The sequence below is a fragment of the Scleropages formosus genome, chromosome 11 (assembly GCF_900964775.1).
Source record: "Scleropages formosus chromosome 11, fSclFor1.1, whole genome shotgun sequence".
Taxonomy (NCBI): domain Eukaryota; kingdom Metazoa; phylum Chordata; class Actinopteri; order Osteoglossiformes; family Osteoglossidae; genus Scleropages; species Scleropages formosus.
The window spans coordinates 15,183,016-15,198,480 of NC_041816.1; the positions used below are offsets into that span (position 1 = coordinate 15,183,016).

Genomic DNA, 15,465 nt, shown 5'->3' on the forward strand with positions numbered 1-15,465 from the left:
ATATGATTCGGGAGTGAGTGAGCGAGTGAGTAGGACTGGATAAATCCCTGTTTTGTAGTATTCCCTTCCAGTAATTCTCATAAACTCTACGCCTCACCTGATCCACAGAGCTAAAAAAGCATAATTTAATTTTCAATAGTAAAATAACATTTCAATTCTGTTAAAATATACATGGAAAACTGTCAATATATTAGGAAACAAACTACTTTGTACAAAAAGTACAGCATTGTTATAGCTATACTAATAATTCTTAATATTATTATTATTCCAACAATTACAAACTTAAAAGCATAGTGAATATGGAACTGCGACTCCGAATGATTCGTTCTTTACACGATAAATCCATCAGTTTCAACACCCTTAATTTTGAAATACTTGAAATAAACACTCGAAAACAAATAAAAACAGAACAAACGCACACATTGGAAAGGCTTTTAAGTTTTTTTTTTTTTAAACCATAACTTTATATTGCACATCTATTTATACTGAATCTAGTACAGGGTGCTAGTGAGTGTTTTTCAGGAGGTTGGACCATGAACACTTTCCTACCAGTTACTGACATTGCTAGGTCACATAACACCATATTAGCTAGTTTATTTAATGCTCTAAGAAACTCAATTTTAAAATCTGAACTCTACAACACAGCTTGCTACCGCTTACACATTGAATTCCTATGAAATGTGGTTGAAACTCTTTAAGCCATCAAACCTCCGCCATGACGTCCGCCGCTCCGCGAGGCATTCGTAAACTGTTTTCGACAAGCAAGACCTTAAAAGACGTAATCAACACACAAGTACCTTTCCCTCGGCGAGTGATCACTCTCAGCTACACGTGCTCCCACAGAGCAGCTCGAAGGAAACAAAGAGCGCTGCGTTAACACTGATCCTGCGATCAGAAACAAATAGGGGCACCGGCTGATACTTCCATCAAAAACATCAGCACATCACACTTTCCTCTTCCTGTACTAGCTCCTCATCGTACGTACCACTCTTGTCTCCTTACCACAGATACACTTTTTGAGAATTAAAAGAACGATTCACGGTAAAATGAATAAATACAAAATAAAGGCATCTTTTTTTTCTGCTGGTTGTAATAAATGTTTCATCTGTCAAAAGGAACTGTGCGCACCATTTTTTTTTCTTTGATGTTACTTTGATGATTGTTTCTTTTTTTCTTTTTTTTTTTGTAAAAATAAATGTCTGAACTGCCAGAAAATCCCAGAAATAAACAAAAATACAAAGAAAGGAGGAAAGAAATCAGTTGCTTTAAAAAAAGGAAAAGGAAGAAAGGTGAAAAAAAGAAAGTCCTGGAGGCGTGCTTAGGAGTGGTCCATGGCATGTGTCTGTAGGGTACTCATGAGACAAGCTGGGTTTATGGTGGGATAGGGCTGTCCTCCACCGCTCTGCTGATCTCTCATCTTCAGGAATCCCCAACGTGGGGGAGGGGGGCCGGAAGGGCGTGCAGCCCACCCCATATTTTCACTTGTTGATGAGGTGCCCGCCCAACCAGCGGAACTTGCAAGCAATCCATCGCCTGAGGGGACAAAAATATTCGTAATGGAACTGCTCGAACTCTGGGGTCTGACGAATATCGCGCAGAAATGCGATATCAAGGTCAGACTCGGTGAGGGCGATGAGGAGGAGGAGCAGGACGAAGAGGAGTCCTACGGTCACCAGGAGCAGGCGGAGGACACTTAGCACAAACTTATTGACCTGCTCCACACCACTCAAGGAAGAGGCCTCTCCACCGTGTCCTGGGCTCAGCAACCTACCATCCGGCCCCAACTCGGCCGCGTCTCCGCCCGTCGGCGTGCCCGCCTCAGACTCCTTCTCCTCCTCGATGCTGCAGGGGGCACCATTGATGTGGCGTGCAATGGAGAGCTCCAGGCTGTGCTCCGCCACCGGGGTGGGCAGCACGCTGTCAGAGGGGCTGTACGCCTCATCGGAAATGACCGCCGTGCCGTCGCCGCTGTCAGTCAATAGGCTGCGGGAGCGAGGCATGAAGGAGTCGCCGTGGGACACGGAGCGCACCGGGGTCGAGTGGGCGCTGTCTCGCAAGGACTCCAGTCCTGTCCAGACACAGGAAAGGCAAAAAGGGGGAGGAGCTTTTATTACCTGCGGCAGAACTGGATGCGGGAGCACAACACAGAGAGCTCAAGAGCCTCCGCACGTCTGCTTCGCTGGGCATTACAGGAGCGCGCTATGGCGGCTCTAACACGAGCGACGGCGATGGAGCCCACAGCGAGCGCTTCTCAATTACTGCACATGTCATCAGGAACGCTGCGGAGATTGCGGCTCAGCAGCTTTCAAACGGGACATGACATGTTCCATTTCCCAAAGAGTTATCCTTCTACTCACGATATTCATTGAACAGTAATAGCAAATATCAAGAGAATTCCCAGCAAAGTCAGGACATATTAGCCATGAGCACATACAGCGCTCTGTAGCCATAGGCTGCCTTCACAAATGTCAAATTCTGCTACTGGGAAGAAAGGAAAAAAAAAAAAAATTCTGAACAAACTATTTCACCAAAACAACTGAAGGAACAGCAAAATATTCACTTTAAAGTTGGCGCCACGAACTGAATAAAAGAATGAACCACGAAATCTTGAAATGCAAGCGTTGCCATATTGACCTTAGAATAAATATATGTGACATGAAGGCTACCATCAACTTGTGCAATTTACCATAGCAGGCAAAATTTTGGTAAATGTGAAAATAAAAAGGTGCTTCCCAAAGCTGTGCTTGTATCTTGTTTCTGTGAATCTCATATGAGCATATACAGCAGGAACTAAAGCATATTATTGCACGCGATACAAAGTTCTGTATTGTTGCAATATGATTTTAATTTAACTTTCAATGTGGCTGTTGATGCGATAAAAAATAATTCATCAAGGACTGTAAAATATTCTTTAAAAGGTACGTAGCTCCAAATTTACAGCTCAGCATCAACCTTGTGTTGAATCAAGCGCATTCATACAATTTGGCTTAAGCACCAAAGAAAAAGGCAGTACGACTCTTTAGACCCGTAACAGTCCAGTCCAGCAGGTGTTACAGCAGCGAAGGTTGCTGGTTTCAAGCCCCACTCCATGTCTCTACTGTGACTCCCTTGTTTAAGGTACTCAGCATAAGCTGCTTCAGCAATATAGCCAGCTTTATAAATGGATCAAATATTACAAGTTGGATAAAAAGCAACACATTAGTAACAACGGCTGTAAAGTGTACACTTCAGTGATGAGGAACACGGTAATTGCAACACTGAATTAGATTTTGCAGAAATGTCCACTCATCTATCATCATTAGCTGCTTGACGGGTCTATTTCATAAGCATAGGGTACAAGACAAGGTATAATAGGACACCAGTCTGTCACAGAGCAATGAGACACTCACTCACTCACTCACACCATGGGCCATTCGCTGCCACCAATTCAACGGAAAAACACGGGTTTTCACTAGGAAAGGAAAACTCCACTTTAGAGGACACCCACTCAAACATGGGGAGAAGCTACACACACTGAGCTTTATTTGAATACACAACTCAGGAGCTGTGACATATGTGCTACTTGCTGTGCCACCGTGTTGCCTTTTTGCAAAAATATCAATGTAGACATTTAAAGAATGTAAATGCACACTTTAAGAAAATGAAAAGAAGCTGGAGGAGGAGCTGATGATGGCATCGTGATTGATGTTGAAATGTCCATAAATAATCCAGTCAGTCCTGCATGCAGATTTTTACCTACTTTCACTTTTGGATAAAAATTACTAAATTTGTCAATAAAATTACTGTACACAAAACACTATTAACCTCTTTCTACATGATTTTTTTTAGGATTTTCGTGTGTATTTTTGGCACACATTTTCCACATTGCGCTCCTAGAAATACAATTTATAAAGTACAGGCAGTCCCCGAGTTACGAACGTCCGACTTAAGTACAGCCCGTACTTACAAACCACCCCCTTACTGACCAGAAGTTGGTTTTTTTTTTTTTTTTTTGTCACCCTTAAGTAACAATGAAATGAAAACTTCATAACTAAGCCTATTTAAAAATTCGAGTTACTGTACATACAATGGTTCATAATAACAAACGGGTGCTACTTGTAATGCGCAAAGTGTTTCTTTTATGTTTTTTATGCATAGAAAGGTGCATGATATACGATATACTAGGACAAACGCTTGACAAACTGACGTCAGATACCCACTATGGCTAACTGTTCCGACTTACGTGAAAATCCAACTTAAAGACGGACTGAGGACACGGAACTCGTTCGTAATTCGGGGACTGCCTGTAGTTTATGTAATTCAAATCTGCATTTTTTAAGATGCATTCCCATGTGTTGTTGATGCAGTGGTCTTTTCCATACAGAATTAAAGTCTGAATCATACATTAAATGAGAAGAAAACTAGCTAGTCACCAAATATTAGTGAGTAAACAATATGAAACACACATTCATTACCACATACTGCAGTACTGTAGCTAATAAACTGTGGGGGGGGGGGAGAGAGGAAAAAACTTTACACAATTATTGAGATCAAAAGCTTAAAAGCAAAAAATGGAGGGGGGGGGGGGAGAGATCAGGCTTTGAGCTTGAGGGAAGCTCCCACGAACACCTTGCACATATTGAGAGTTCACAGTTAAGTCAAATCAGAGGACCAAAGTGAAACGTCCAGGTTTACCTGCAGAAAAGCCGGGCTGCGACAAGTGTTGAGGGATGCTCAGCTCAGGCTGTCCAGCCAGGGCCGGGAACAGCGGCAGGACCCCCAGTGCCTTCCCCAGCATGCGGGGGCCAAGGCTTAGCACACGTACTTTCACATCCCGGTAGCAGTGGTTGATCATACGCAGGTGAACGTTCACCTTTGTCTGGATCCGGATCAGACACTTCACCATGGCGGCGCTCTACGATACGTCGGCTTGCGGCCTACGTTCGTTCCCCGTCCCTGTCTATTACGCGCTCGGGCCGACGAGTCGCTCCCCTTGCTGCCGTGGAGTGCGAGAGGCTGGCAGGAATGTGGCGTACACACGCCGTGGTTGTGACATACATGGCGATGAAGGATGGTCTAGGGGGGCCGTAACTGGGCGTCTATTTACAGAGGGTTATTAATACCCCAGCCAGCAGCAGGACAGCTGGGGCAAACTCAGCAGGAGTGGCAGGTTCGTGTTTGTCTTGGGCTGAGAATCTAACTGCCACTCCCTCTACAGAGGAAGAGTCCTCCTCACGCTGGTGGAGCGCCTAAAGAAAACACAGAACTGACCTACGAGTGATACCGCCTTTTGTATTTATCGCTTGTACTCGTGACAAGAACCGCCACGCGCCAAAGCCGCAAGGTCACATGATACCGGGGCAGAAAAGTATCAAAGCGCCTAGGAGCCCTGTCCAGGTGCCCAGAGGGGCACGGTGCCACAGATCGTTGCCCGGCGAGTTGTAATGTGGCCTTCAGAGTTAAGGCAGTGGAGTGCGGCTCTGGAAATAGAACAGTCTGAGTGATGCAGGCACCTGTGGGTCAGTTCCCACATCATGGTTACAGTCAGGGATAAATGCTTAAGTTACAGCCCCCGGTAGAGAGGGCATTACTTGGGCTCAACTAAAGCAGCGTCCTAATCCACTCAAAGGCTCATGCAGAAAAATTGCCTTCTACTTGCAAATACACGAATATCGTGACACTGATCAGCTGTTTTGCAGCACCTTTACTGGACACTAAGACATTTCCCTCAACAACACTGCTTATTATGCCAGTTGTCATGCTTACCTACTAAGAATTAAATTGAGCTGTTTCTTACTTCTCATTTATACAACTACGAAAACAACAGATCATCTTTAATACGAAGAGTGAGCAGGCACAGAATATCTGTAAAAAAACAGTGCTATTTGGGATTTTTTTTTTTGTTTTTTTGGTCATACATGAAAATGATCATTTGAACTCGACCAGCCTGAAAGTAAATGTTCCACAGACTACTTCTAAGTGTCATATGGCCTCGTGAGCCTCTTGGGATCAGCGTGTTTAAATGTGCTCGTACAGGATGTGGTGCAGGAGCCAAGAATGAGCCAACGGTGGACATGTCCTGGCAGCGGGTTCCCAGAACAGAGAGCCTTACCCTCCATGATGGATATGTGGACAGCCCTCCTGCGCGTGCGGGGGACGCTGCTGAGGCGAGGCCCATGAGTGATGGACGGACAGCTCCTGCTGGGCACCAGTCCCGCCCTGTGCGGACAGCCAGCACACAGTCATGTGAGTCCAGCTCACAGCTCACCACCAGCTTAGCCATGCCAGTTCTCAGCCATGCTTGCTGTACAGTACACAGAGCACCACCACGACCACAAGGTCCCATGTGGGTATGAAACATTTCGCTCCAAGTTTTAAAAAGCTTCAAAACACTATTAATATCTCGGAGAAGCACTGGAGAAGGTGGAAGGCTCCAACCTGTGTATCTCCGGAGGTTCACGCTTTATTTTTGCACTTTGCTCCATCACTTCCTTTGCAACTCTTCCGCTGTGTAAAAAAAGAAAAAAAAAAAAACACAAATACACAAAGAAGCAGCTTAAGCCGTGAAAGTTCTCCAGAACGAAGGAGTGTCTGCAATGGAAAATCCAACATTTCAGCGCTACACTGCTGAGGAACCAACTCTCCCAACGTGAGCTCCCTTTAGAAAACTGATCATCTTCAGGAAAAGAGAGAGAATTTCTACAGATGCATTCTTTGGATTCAAACTATGTTATTTGTACACCTTCTGCTCCCCTCCCAGGCTAAGGTGATTGAATTTCCATTTTGGAGTAAACAGCCCTTAAGGAAGACACCGCAAGTTACTCCTGCCCACAGAAGAAACTCGGTCTTCCGCTGTCGAAAATCCACGGTGTCCACCACTTGCTGCTATGGTTTACCTGTATCGGAACCGGCTCCCCTTAAAGAACAAGTTGCTGCTGGACACAGTACGCACTTGACTCGACTTCTCCAGCCTGTCAGCAAAGACGTGGAGGGAGAGAGACGGGTAGAAAAGGAGTTATTGTTACTCCTCTGCACAGAGGGTTATAGCATGGATGGAACCTGCTCAATTTCACACAAAGAAAGTGGAGGTGGAGCGATAGTTCATGTCGAAGCTCCCCGCAAAAGACTCCCTTCCCAACGTAAACCAAAGCCTTCCTCTCAGCCGGTCTCCCAGGGACACTTTAGATGGTTTTTTTACACTCGAGAGAACAGTTGAGTAGGAACTATGGGCCCCATTACTCTGCTCCTGAACTGACAGCACTAATGTTTTATTTACAGCAAAATGGAGCCCCCCTCACCGCACACGAGATGATCTCTTTGTTTTGACTTTTCGCCTCGATTTTCCACGTGCGCTAAAAACCTCGGGGGGCTTTTTATTCCGGCCCGTTTATTTAATGTATGCGGTTTCTGTTTCTTTTAATGCGGCGCTGACTGGAAACAGAAACGCAGCCGGTGAATTATTCACCATTTCATTTCGCATCACCCTTTAGCCTGGTCCCTCCGAGGGCCTGAATCACAAACATCTCTTTCATTATACAGTATTTCAATAAGTTAGGTGTATTTGCCACAAAACAAGTATCACTTTGCACCAACTGGAACAGCAGCGAGTTAAAAATCTGCATCTGCCTCTAACAGAACATGAGGAAACGAAAAGAACTAAAACTACGCATTTTTATATTTATTTCGGCATATCCAGCCATGAGTGCATTGCTGAAATTTACACGCGAAGAGATAATTATAACAAACCTAACAACAGGTCTGCCTGATAAGTAACAGATCTTATAACGTTATCCTTAATGTGCGCAATCTCTTCCTTTCAATGACGACCCTGCGTGTGCGCATTTGTATATAAATGTGTGCTTAGTGGAATAGCTCTTTTTGTCTTTTTGTCTCGCTTGCAATATCTTAATTTGTGGCCAGAACACAAGCTCAGGTCCTACTGTACTCTGTGATTTAAGATCCCAAGTTGCGAGCAGAAGATGTACAGCCCACTCAGCTGCATGAAATGAAGATCTATCGTTCCCATGTGAGGCCAGAACAGGCCGTTTCAGAATTCCAGCTTGGTCTCCACCGTGAGTCACGCCAGGTTCGCCCCGTCTCAGCCTTCTACATTCCGCAACGTGTCTGCTAGGCCACGGTAACACTTAATACGCTTCTGAGATCTCTCCGTCATCCTAAGCTTAACGCAGAGTCCCTCCAGCCTGCCGCAGGCCCTCCTGAGCTCCCCAGCGCGGGTGCCTTTAACACCTCCCAGTAGTGCGAAGACAGACAAATCATAAGTGTCAGCAACGTACTACGCAGAACGTCAAGCTTACTCAAAAATAACGGTCGAGGAAACTAATGGTTTTCTAGGTCTGAAGTCCAGCACCACGCATCTTACAAAAGAAGAATGAATCTTGGGTAGAAAAAATGATGACGTAACATGACTCTATTAGCTGGACTTACTTGTAGAATGCTTGGTTCTCCACCCCACACTTCCACAGGTGTTTGCAAGCCTCGGGAGTAGGTGCAAAGTATGTCAAGATGATTTTCTTGTCCTGTACAGGGAATTGAGGAGAGACAATACTGTTGCTGTTTCAATGAGGATATTGAAACAGCACGAACTCCACTACAGCCAGTAGCGTTCCACTGAAGTTCTGTACAGTCTAAGACGGCCGTCGCCACAATATGGCAGTATCATTGCACTTTTCATTAACGTTCTATCTCTAAGTGTTTAAAAATCTGGATCTTACCTCCTTCTGATTTGCATAAATATGAAAAGTCTTCCCTTCAAACTTCAGTTTGGTCACTTCATTCCTGCCCAAAAAGTCGTACAAACACGGACTGCAGTTAAACACGTTCGTAGCATATTCCAAAAATCCTGCACAGCGCATACATTTTAACTCGGACTCAACGTTGAAGTGAAAACTTTTAGTAGATGAGAACCTGACAGCAGCAGATATTCGTAAACACTTTGCGTGGTTTAGTTCTATCGCAAATCATCTACGCAGTGTTCTGATATGAGGAGCAATTTCAGGAAAGGAATACTATGGTGACTATGTGGACACTACCATTTCTGGAAAGCGTAAAGAGGCTACGGTGCACCGTACAGGTGGCAGCACAACCGCTGAGCTAAGAAATATCTCCGTTTTAGACCGAAACGTTCACAGTTTCAATGGATCAGACACTCAAAAGTGAAGTATTTTAACAGGTAGCATATTGACACCTAAATGCACTTGGCCCGAAGCTCCAAAAATCCCACGGCTGGCATTTTTCGCAAATTCCACGGAGGGCTCCAGTTCTGTCCGATTGTCCGCGCCACTTTACAGTATAGCCACAATGTGCCGAACCGAGGTGACAGCCTGGCCCGGGGGCCGGAGCCCATGCTCACCACTTGAGAAAATGCACTCTCTTGTTTCCCTGAAGCACAACAAATCCAAATGGGGTGAAGGCAAGGAAAGCAGGGTTTCCAGACACATCCTGCCAGATAAACAGAGCACAAACTGAGTCACTGACAAAAAAGTACAGCGCAGATCATGAACAGCCAGAAGTTAAAAGGCAAGCCATAATAACGAAGGAACGGCGGCAAACAAAGGTGAGCGGGAAGGACCGTTTTATGAAAATGTTTTTAAATCAAGATATGAATCTCAATCTGTCCCCCTAACCTTGCAGGGATGTGGGTCCACACCGTACGTCTCAAGCATCTGAGCTTTCTGGAGGAAATTCAGCTCCGATGTTTCGGGTGACTGCCCTCTGTGAACGGACATAAGAACAGTAGGTGACCGTCGTTTGTGTATAAGAATTAAAAGATATACAGACTTAAGTAAAAAGTCAAATTTCATGAAAGTGTGGAAAAAAAAAAAAAAAAAAATTCAGATTTTAAGTGCTTAAGCCAAACGGAGTATGAATCAAAGCGAGATACCTTCAACCATTAATATTTCATTCTGCACCATACATTCACCGTACAATAACAACAATATACGTATCACGTCAGCATCTGTTCCACGTCAGCCGAAAACCAGAACCCTGCGGAAACGCTTTGAACCGTCAGATGCAGACAGAAAAAAATATTCAAAAGGTGCTTTCAACTTGGATTAATCCGGTAACTGCTTTGCATATTACACTGGTAAATCGTACATTTTACCTAATCTGTAAATGAATTAATGAAGTATTTTCTTAATGGACATCAAATCACCACTAGGGGGGAGTCACAGATGGAGACTGCAGAAAATGAACAAAATTACTGCACAATTTTACATATGACTTCATCCTGGCCTATACTGTGACACTTACTACTACAACATGTGCAACGAAGCTCTTAGCCCCTCAGAGCCTCATTCCTGATGTTTGCTCTCACTTTAACCGCAGGAGAACAGAAAAGACGAAAAACGACGCAATCTTGACACGGAGCAAATATTATACGCCACAAATGTACGTAGACTTAGGCGATTCTACATTTTTTACGAGCAGTTTAATTGACATAAGTGCAATTCAAAGAGCAGAGATGTGTGAAAGGTTGTATTCAAGATTTACAGAGATTTCGTAGGTAAGGGGGGATGGACCAAATTATGTATATCGGTGTGAGGAACAGAAAGGGAAACACTTTGATGTTGGTTGTTTAAAAAATGCACGTGTTCAAATGCAGTTATTTCAGTCTCGATGAGAACTGCGGCTGTTCAGTTGAACGGAACGTCTTCAGTCAATAACAAGCTGTAGAAATAGGTAAAAATGTTCAACTATAAGGTCAATAAATTGCTTTCGATGAAAGACTGCTAAACAAATAAGTGAATAATGCTGCAATGTGGAACGAGGTATAAGTTGATTCACCAAATATCACACAGTGTAAACGGTGAACATGTGCAGCGAGCAGCCCTAAACAGAGGTGTGTGTAGAGCCAATAAATAATGTAATGCGAAAGCCTGTGGTGGCACTTGGAGAGCCACAGAGGGCGCGTTCAGCGTGTCTCCGTCCTCACATCAGCTCCGTCTTGTGGATCTCGGCAATCCTCCGCTCTAGCTTTTCGGAGTGCTTGGGGAAGAACTGGAACTTGGAGCTGTAGCCCTCGGGGTGCTTGCCAGGGTCATAGTCCCCGATCTCAGCTGCACGAAGACAGAGACGTTGCTCAGCACTTTCCTTTCAAGATACCGACGCAACTGCCCAACACGAATCAAGCTGGAAATACTCCTGCGTCTTACGGATTTCTTACGGAACGTATATCCCGATGACAAACCTGAGAATATTTTTTTCGTTAAACAGAGAAGCTGTGCTTTATACCTACGGATACATTAGGGAAATTTGTCAAATATTTCTAACGTTTAAAAGACCAGTAGTCTTATTTCAAGGGCAACACCAGCAATATTTATATATTAGCGATCTTGAAGACTTGCTGGTGTTCATTATCTACATATATTTATTTAGCAGATGCTTTTCTCCAAAGCGACTTCCAATGAACACTGTAGTGTTATGAGCCCACAAACCTTATTCACCATGGTGACTTACACTGCTAGATACACTGTGTCACTCATCCACACATCAGTAGAACACACTCTCTCTGTCACTCACACACTATGGGGGGGACCTGAACAGCATGTCTTTGGACTTGTTTATACTTTTGTTTTTTTATTACTTGTTTTAATATCAAGGATTCCTATACAACAATCTAAACTTTCCAAATGTATCTGAAAATATCAAACTAAAAACATGTTGCCTTTATTATTACAGTAACTTTTTAAAATATTTATTTGTTTTGTTAAACAGAATATTCTCAGTTTATTTCAGGAACTTCTTGGGCAAATTTTGCAAAGCGACACGGATTTATCTCATGTTGTCAAACTTGAAGCATGGGCGAATTCACACGCATGTACAGGGCAAATTTCACACTGTTGTATTCAATTTGTGTCCATGTACATTGCCTCTTTGACTGGCAACAGACCGTTCATTTGTAATTTCATGCTGCATTAGGGTCCTGCTGGCATTCCTGACAATTATTTCCTCCAATGAGATGACAAAGCAGCACATTTTTAATTACGCAATACCTGCTTTACAGGAAGAGGTCAGCCTGAGAACCTACATTCCTTGTAACCGGGTTTTAAGCTGCTTTTGCAAATTTTAATATTTTGTTGTATCATTTTTCCAAAATTATCTAATAACTTTCACAGCGCCTTTTACAAGTCAGGTTAAGTAACTTTCTCTAGGATACAGAAGCAAGTCCCCTTCTCAGCGGCAACATTATGCTTTTTATGTGTGTTTGACTAATGAATATCTGCTGTCCTCAGCTTCCTATCATCTCCAGAGGTTCTGAAGATCTTTGGTGTGACGACCATGCACAAAATGGCAGTGATTTCTGCTATGCAGTATAGAAGTTATTATTTCCATCTTGCCTTACAGAACATGCACATACCACTGGGGATACACGCCAGATAACACATATTGCAAATGATGGGTTACAGGGCTCCAGCTGATTTCTTTCGCAAGGTGTATGTATTAGCCGAACAAATTACCTTGCAGGATGTAGGCAGCCAAAATGGCTGCATCTGATGTCTTGCACAGGAGTCGGCCATGGTACAGATCTCTCTTGATCTGGAGGAAGACTAGGTATCTGCATAAAAACCAAAGGTGAGAAATCATCGGGTCAGCATAAGTTACATTTCAAAAGAGGTCTTTGAAAAGGTACAAGGGGCAAATGTATTTCCATTCTGGAGTCAATTTTTCCCCTATATATACCTGCTACAGAACGTGTTTGTACCAGGCAGTATAAATATTTTCTTCCGATTCCATAAATGAGCAGTTTTCCATTTATTTTTGATGCCCGATCCTAAAATGACAGAGAAAGGACTTCTATTTGCGCTGACTGGGACGGCATCCTTTCCACGGAGTAACCTGCCTTATGCCCTTTGCTTCCGGAATAGACTCTGGACTGCCGTGACCCTACACTTGACAAGTGGTTAGGGAACATGGACACACTGATTTCTGGTGAATAGGCCCAAGGGGTGATCTACTTTCACCACTTCTCCTTCCAGCCTAAGGACAAAGTGGATCCTCTTGCGTCTGCTACGGAAAGAGAACGCGTCATAACCTTCGTTTGTCTCTGATCTAGACAAGTGTCTCTCTTCATTAACTGCTTCTGCCCATGTTGCTCAAGGACATAATATCCCAAAAGAAGTCATACATACATTTGCTATTAGAAAACTGCAAAAAAGGACTTTTTTTTCCCCCTCACTGGTCTCTGACCAAGCTACTATCAGCTGCCCATGTGCTTCCCTAATACCGATCAGACATCTCTATGCCTTGACAGACTCATTGAACGGAAACCGATAGTGCCAGTAAGCTCCGAGCTATGTTCTTAGTGAAATGGTGTCTACAGACGGTTAACAGTTGAGGGATGTCGACTCAGCCGTTTTAGTATGTGGACATCGTGTTTTAGGTACCAAGACATCCAGACATTCCTGCCACAAACCTCATTACCGCACCTTGCTGATTCTCCCAGCTTCTGTCACTTTCTCCTTTTCTCTTGTCCATGATGGAGGAGGAGAATACAAACCAAGAACTGGTACTTCTCTCGCCTGTGCTCACCCTCACAGGGTGAAATGGCTTCTTCAACCCCTCCCCGCCATCACCGCCATTTCCTCCTGCCTCATCTCTCATTCTTGCATATCTGATTCTCTCATAATCTCCTGCTGTCCATTTAATTAGCAACCAAATTCAGTGCACACAACTATGAATGGAATTCTTCTCTGAGAACAGCAATTATCTTCATTCCATCTCCTCATAGAGACAAATACATGGTGCGCAAACGGTGCACACAAAAGCAGGCATAATCCGAACAAAGGCGCGGACGCACGGGGTGAAGTGCAAAGACGAGGAAAGAGACAAGCACGCATTCCTCCTTCGGATAGTAAGAACGGATAGTAAAAGAATGTCAGTGCATATTTAGAAGCGATATTACAACAGCGAATCGGACATTCTGCACATTATGGCACCGTTATTCAAAAACGGACCTGCGCTTAAATCTAAAACAAAGCTGAAATTATCTGAGAATTTGGACAAGAGTTACAACAGAAGGAGTACCAGGGGGTGGTGAGTGTTTTCTGGGTGACCTGATTCCAGACAGTGAAGGACAGAGCAGAACTAGTGAGTAAAATATCATTGGAAAAAAACATGTCCTTCAGAGGTGTCTTATTAGCAGTCGCTGACCGACCTGCCGGTCTCCGCTCCCCCCCCCGCGATACCACATAGCGCAGAAACACACCTTTACTCCCATCCTGCCCTGGCTATGCATTCGGCAATCAAACAATCAAGCAGTTATTTGGAGGGCTTGCATCAAAGTTAAAGTACACGTTGTAATCAAGCCTCACAACACTTCGCTTTCCAAATCAGATCAAGCATCAAAGAGGAATTTGCATCAGTGTTCATAATAATTATGCTCTTTCAGCCTGGAGTCACAGTTGTTTTCCATAATACTATAGCTATTAATTAGAGTGCCTTTGCAAAGCCACAAAAGCAAATCACATACAATAAAAATACGCAAGTGGTCTATTCACACCATCCCTTCAGACAGAGGTAAGCTTTAAACTGTATGATACAGTATATACACACACACACACACACACACACACACACACACACACACACACACAAATGCTGTACCTGGTTCTCCCAACTGAATTAGCAGTGGGCTCTGGGTCCACAACTGTTTAGTCAGAATAAAACACAGTAGAGCACAATGGAATTGGCTGTAGCCTAAATGCAACATAGCAAATATCAGCTCGGAATGATGCATTCGGTGACACGCGCTGCTCGGGTGCCTCTAAGATGATGCTGTTTACGTACTGTACTACAGCAAAGGGATTTAACAGGGAGCAATTCACATGAAGAGCACTTCAAACTGAGAAAACAATTCCTTCTGCATGCTTAATCTGAACAACAGCCCAAAAGCATGTCCAAGTCCTATTACGCATCTGCTGGCAGCAGTTTAAAAGAGAGAAGCTCTCCTTTCGCCCAATATTATTTGTACTCAGTCATCAGGAGCACAGGGCGTAGCGGATGGTCAAAAGCTACTGTGCGGATACAAATGTAGCACCTGGTTGAGTATTGCATCCGTACACTGATCGCTTGTGTTGGTAACTTTCTATTCAGAAATTTTAAAACAAACATTTTGCAGTTCTTTTATTTACATAATTGCATTTTCCTCACCAATGTATTTTCTAAAATGTTTGTATTTTATGGAGTAACAGTGGTCTGTGTTTAGGGGCCCATTGAACAGAGAGCAGTAAAATGCACCCCAAAGAAAGAGAGCCATGAGACAACCGTAACTCAGCTGACTTGCACGGTGTTTAAAGCTCCTGTCTGGTGTTCTTGGGACTCAGCGATCAATAACAAGATGAGAAATGCTACACTTATACACGTGATGAATTGGTCCCAGTTGTAAGTTCAGCAGTCAGTATATTAGTACAGTTTATTGTACCACAGTGCCATTTTACACTGGTACATTTTCTGTGGTTTGTGAAG

At 43.8% G+C, this 15,465-nt stretch overlaps 1 protein-coding gene across 2 annotated transcripts in view; it reads right to left on the reverse strand.

The window, feature by feature from the left end:
* Positions 1 to 1,251: 1,251 nt before the first annotated feature.
* Positions 1,252 to 15,465, reverse strand: part of LOC108941225 (FERM domain-containing protein 5) — a 73,147-nt gene continuing 58,933 nt past the window's right edge. Inside the window, exons 5-15 of one of the 2 annotated variants that reach the window (XM_018763911.1) lie at positions 12,459 to 12,556; positions 10,934 to 11,057; positions 9,624 to 9,711; positions 9,350 to 9,438; positions 8,712 to 8,775; positions 8,425 to 8,516; positions 6,876 to 6,950; positions 6,418 to 6,486; positions 6,092 to 6,198; positions 1,772 to 2,068; positions 1,252 to 1,533 (exon numbers count right to left, since the gene is read on the reverse strand). In XM_018763911.1, the coding sequence (XP_018619427.1) occupies positions 1,319 to 1,533; positions 1,772 to 2,068; positions 6,092 to 6,198; positions 6,418 to 6,486; positions 6,876 to 6,950; positions 8,425 to 8,516; positions 8,712 to 8,775; positions 9,350 to 9,438; positions 9,624 to 9,711; positions 10,934 to 11,057; positions 12,459 to 12,556 (1,318 nt within the window). In that variant the 3' untranslated portion in view covers positions 1,252 to 1,318. Of the gene's footprint in view, positions 2,069 to 6,091; positions 6,199 to 6,417; positions 6,487 to 6,875; positions 6,951 to 8,424; positions 8,517 to 8,711; positions 8,776 to 9,349; positions 9,439 to 9,623; positions 9,712 to 10,933; positions 11,058 to 12,458; positions 12,557 to 15,465 lie in introns of both variants that reach the window. The other variant, XM_018763909.1, reaches the window with a different exon arrangement.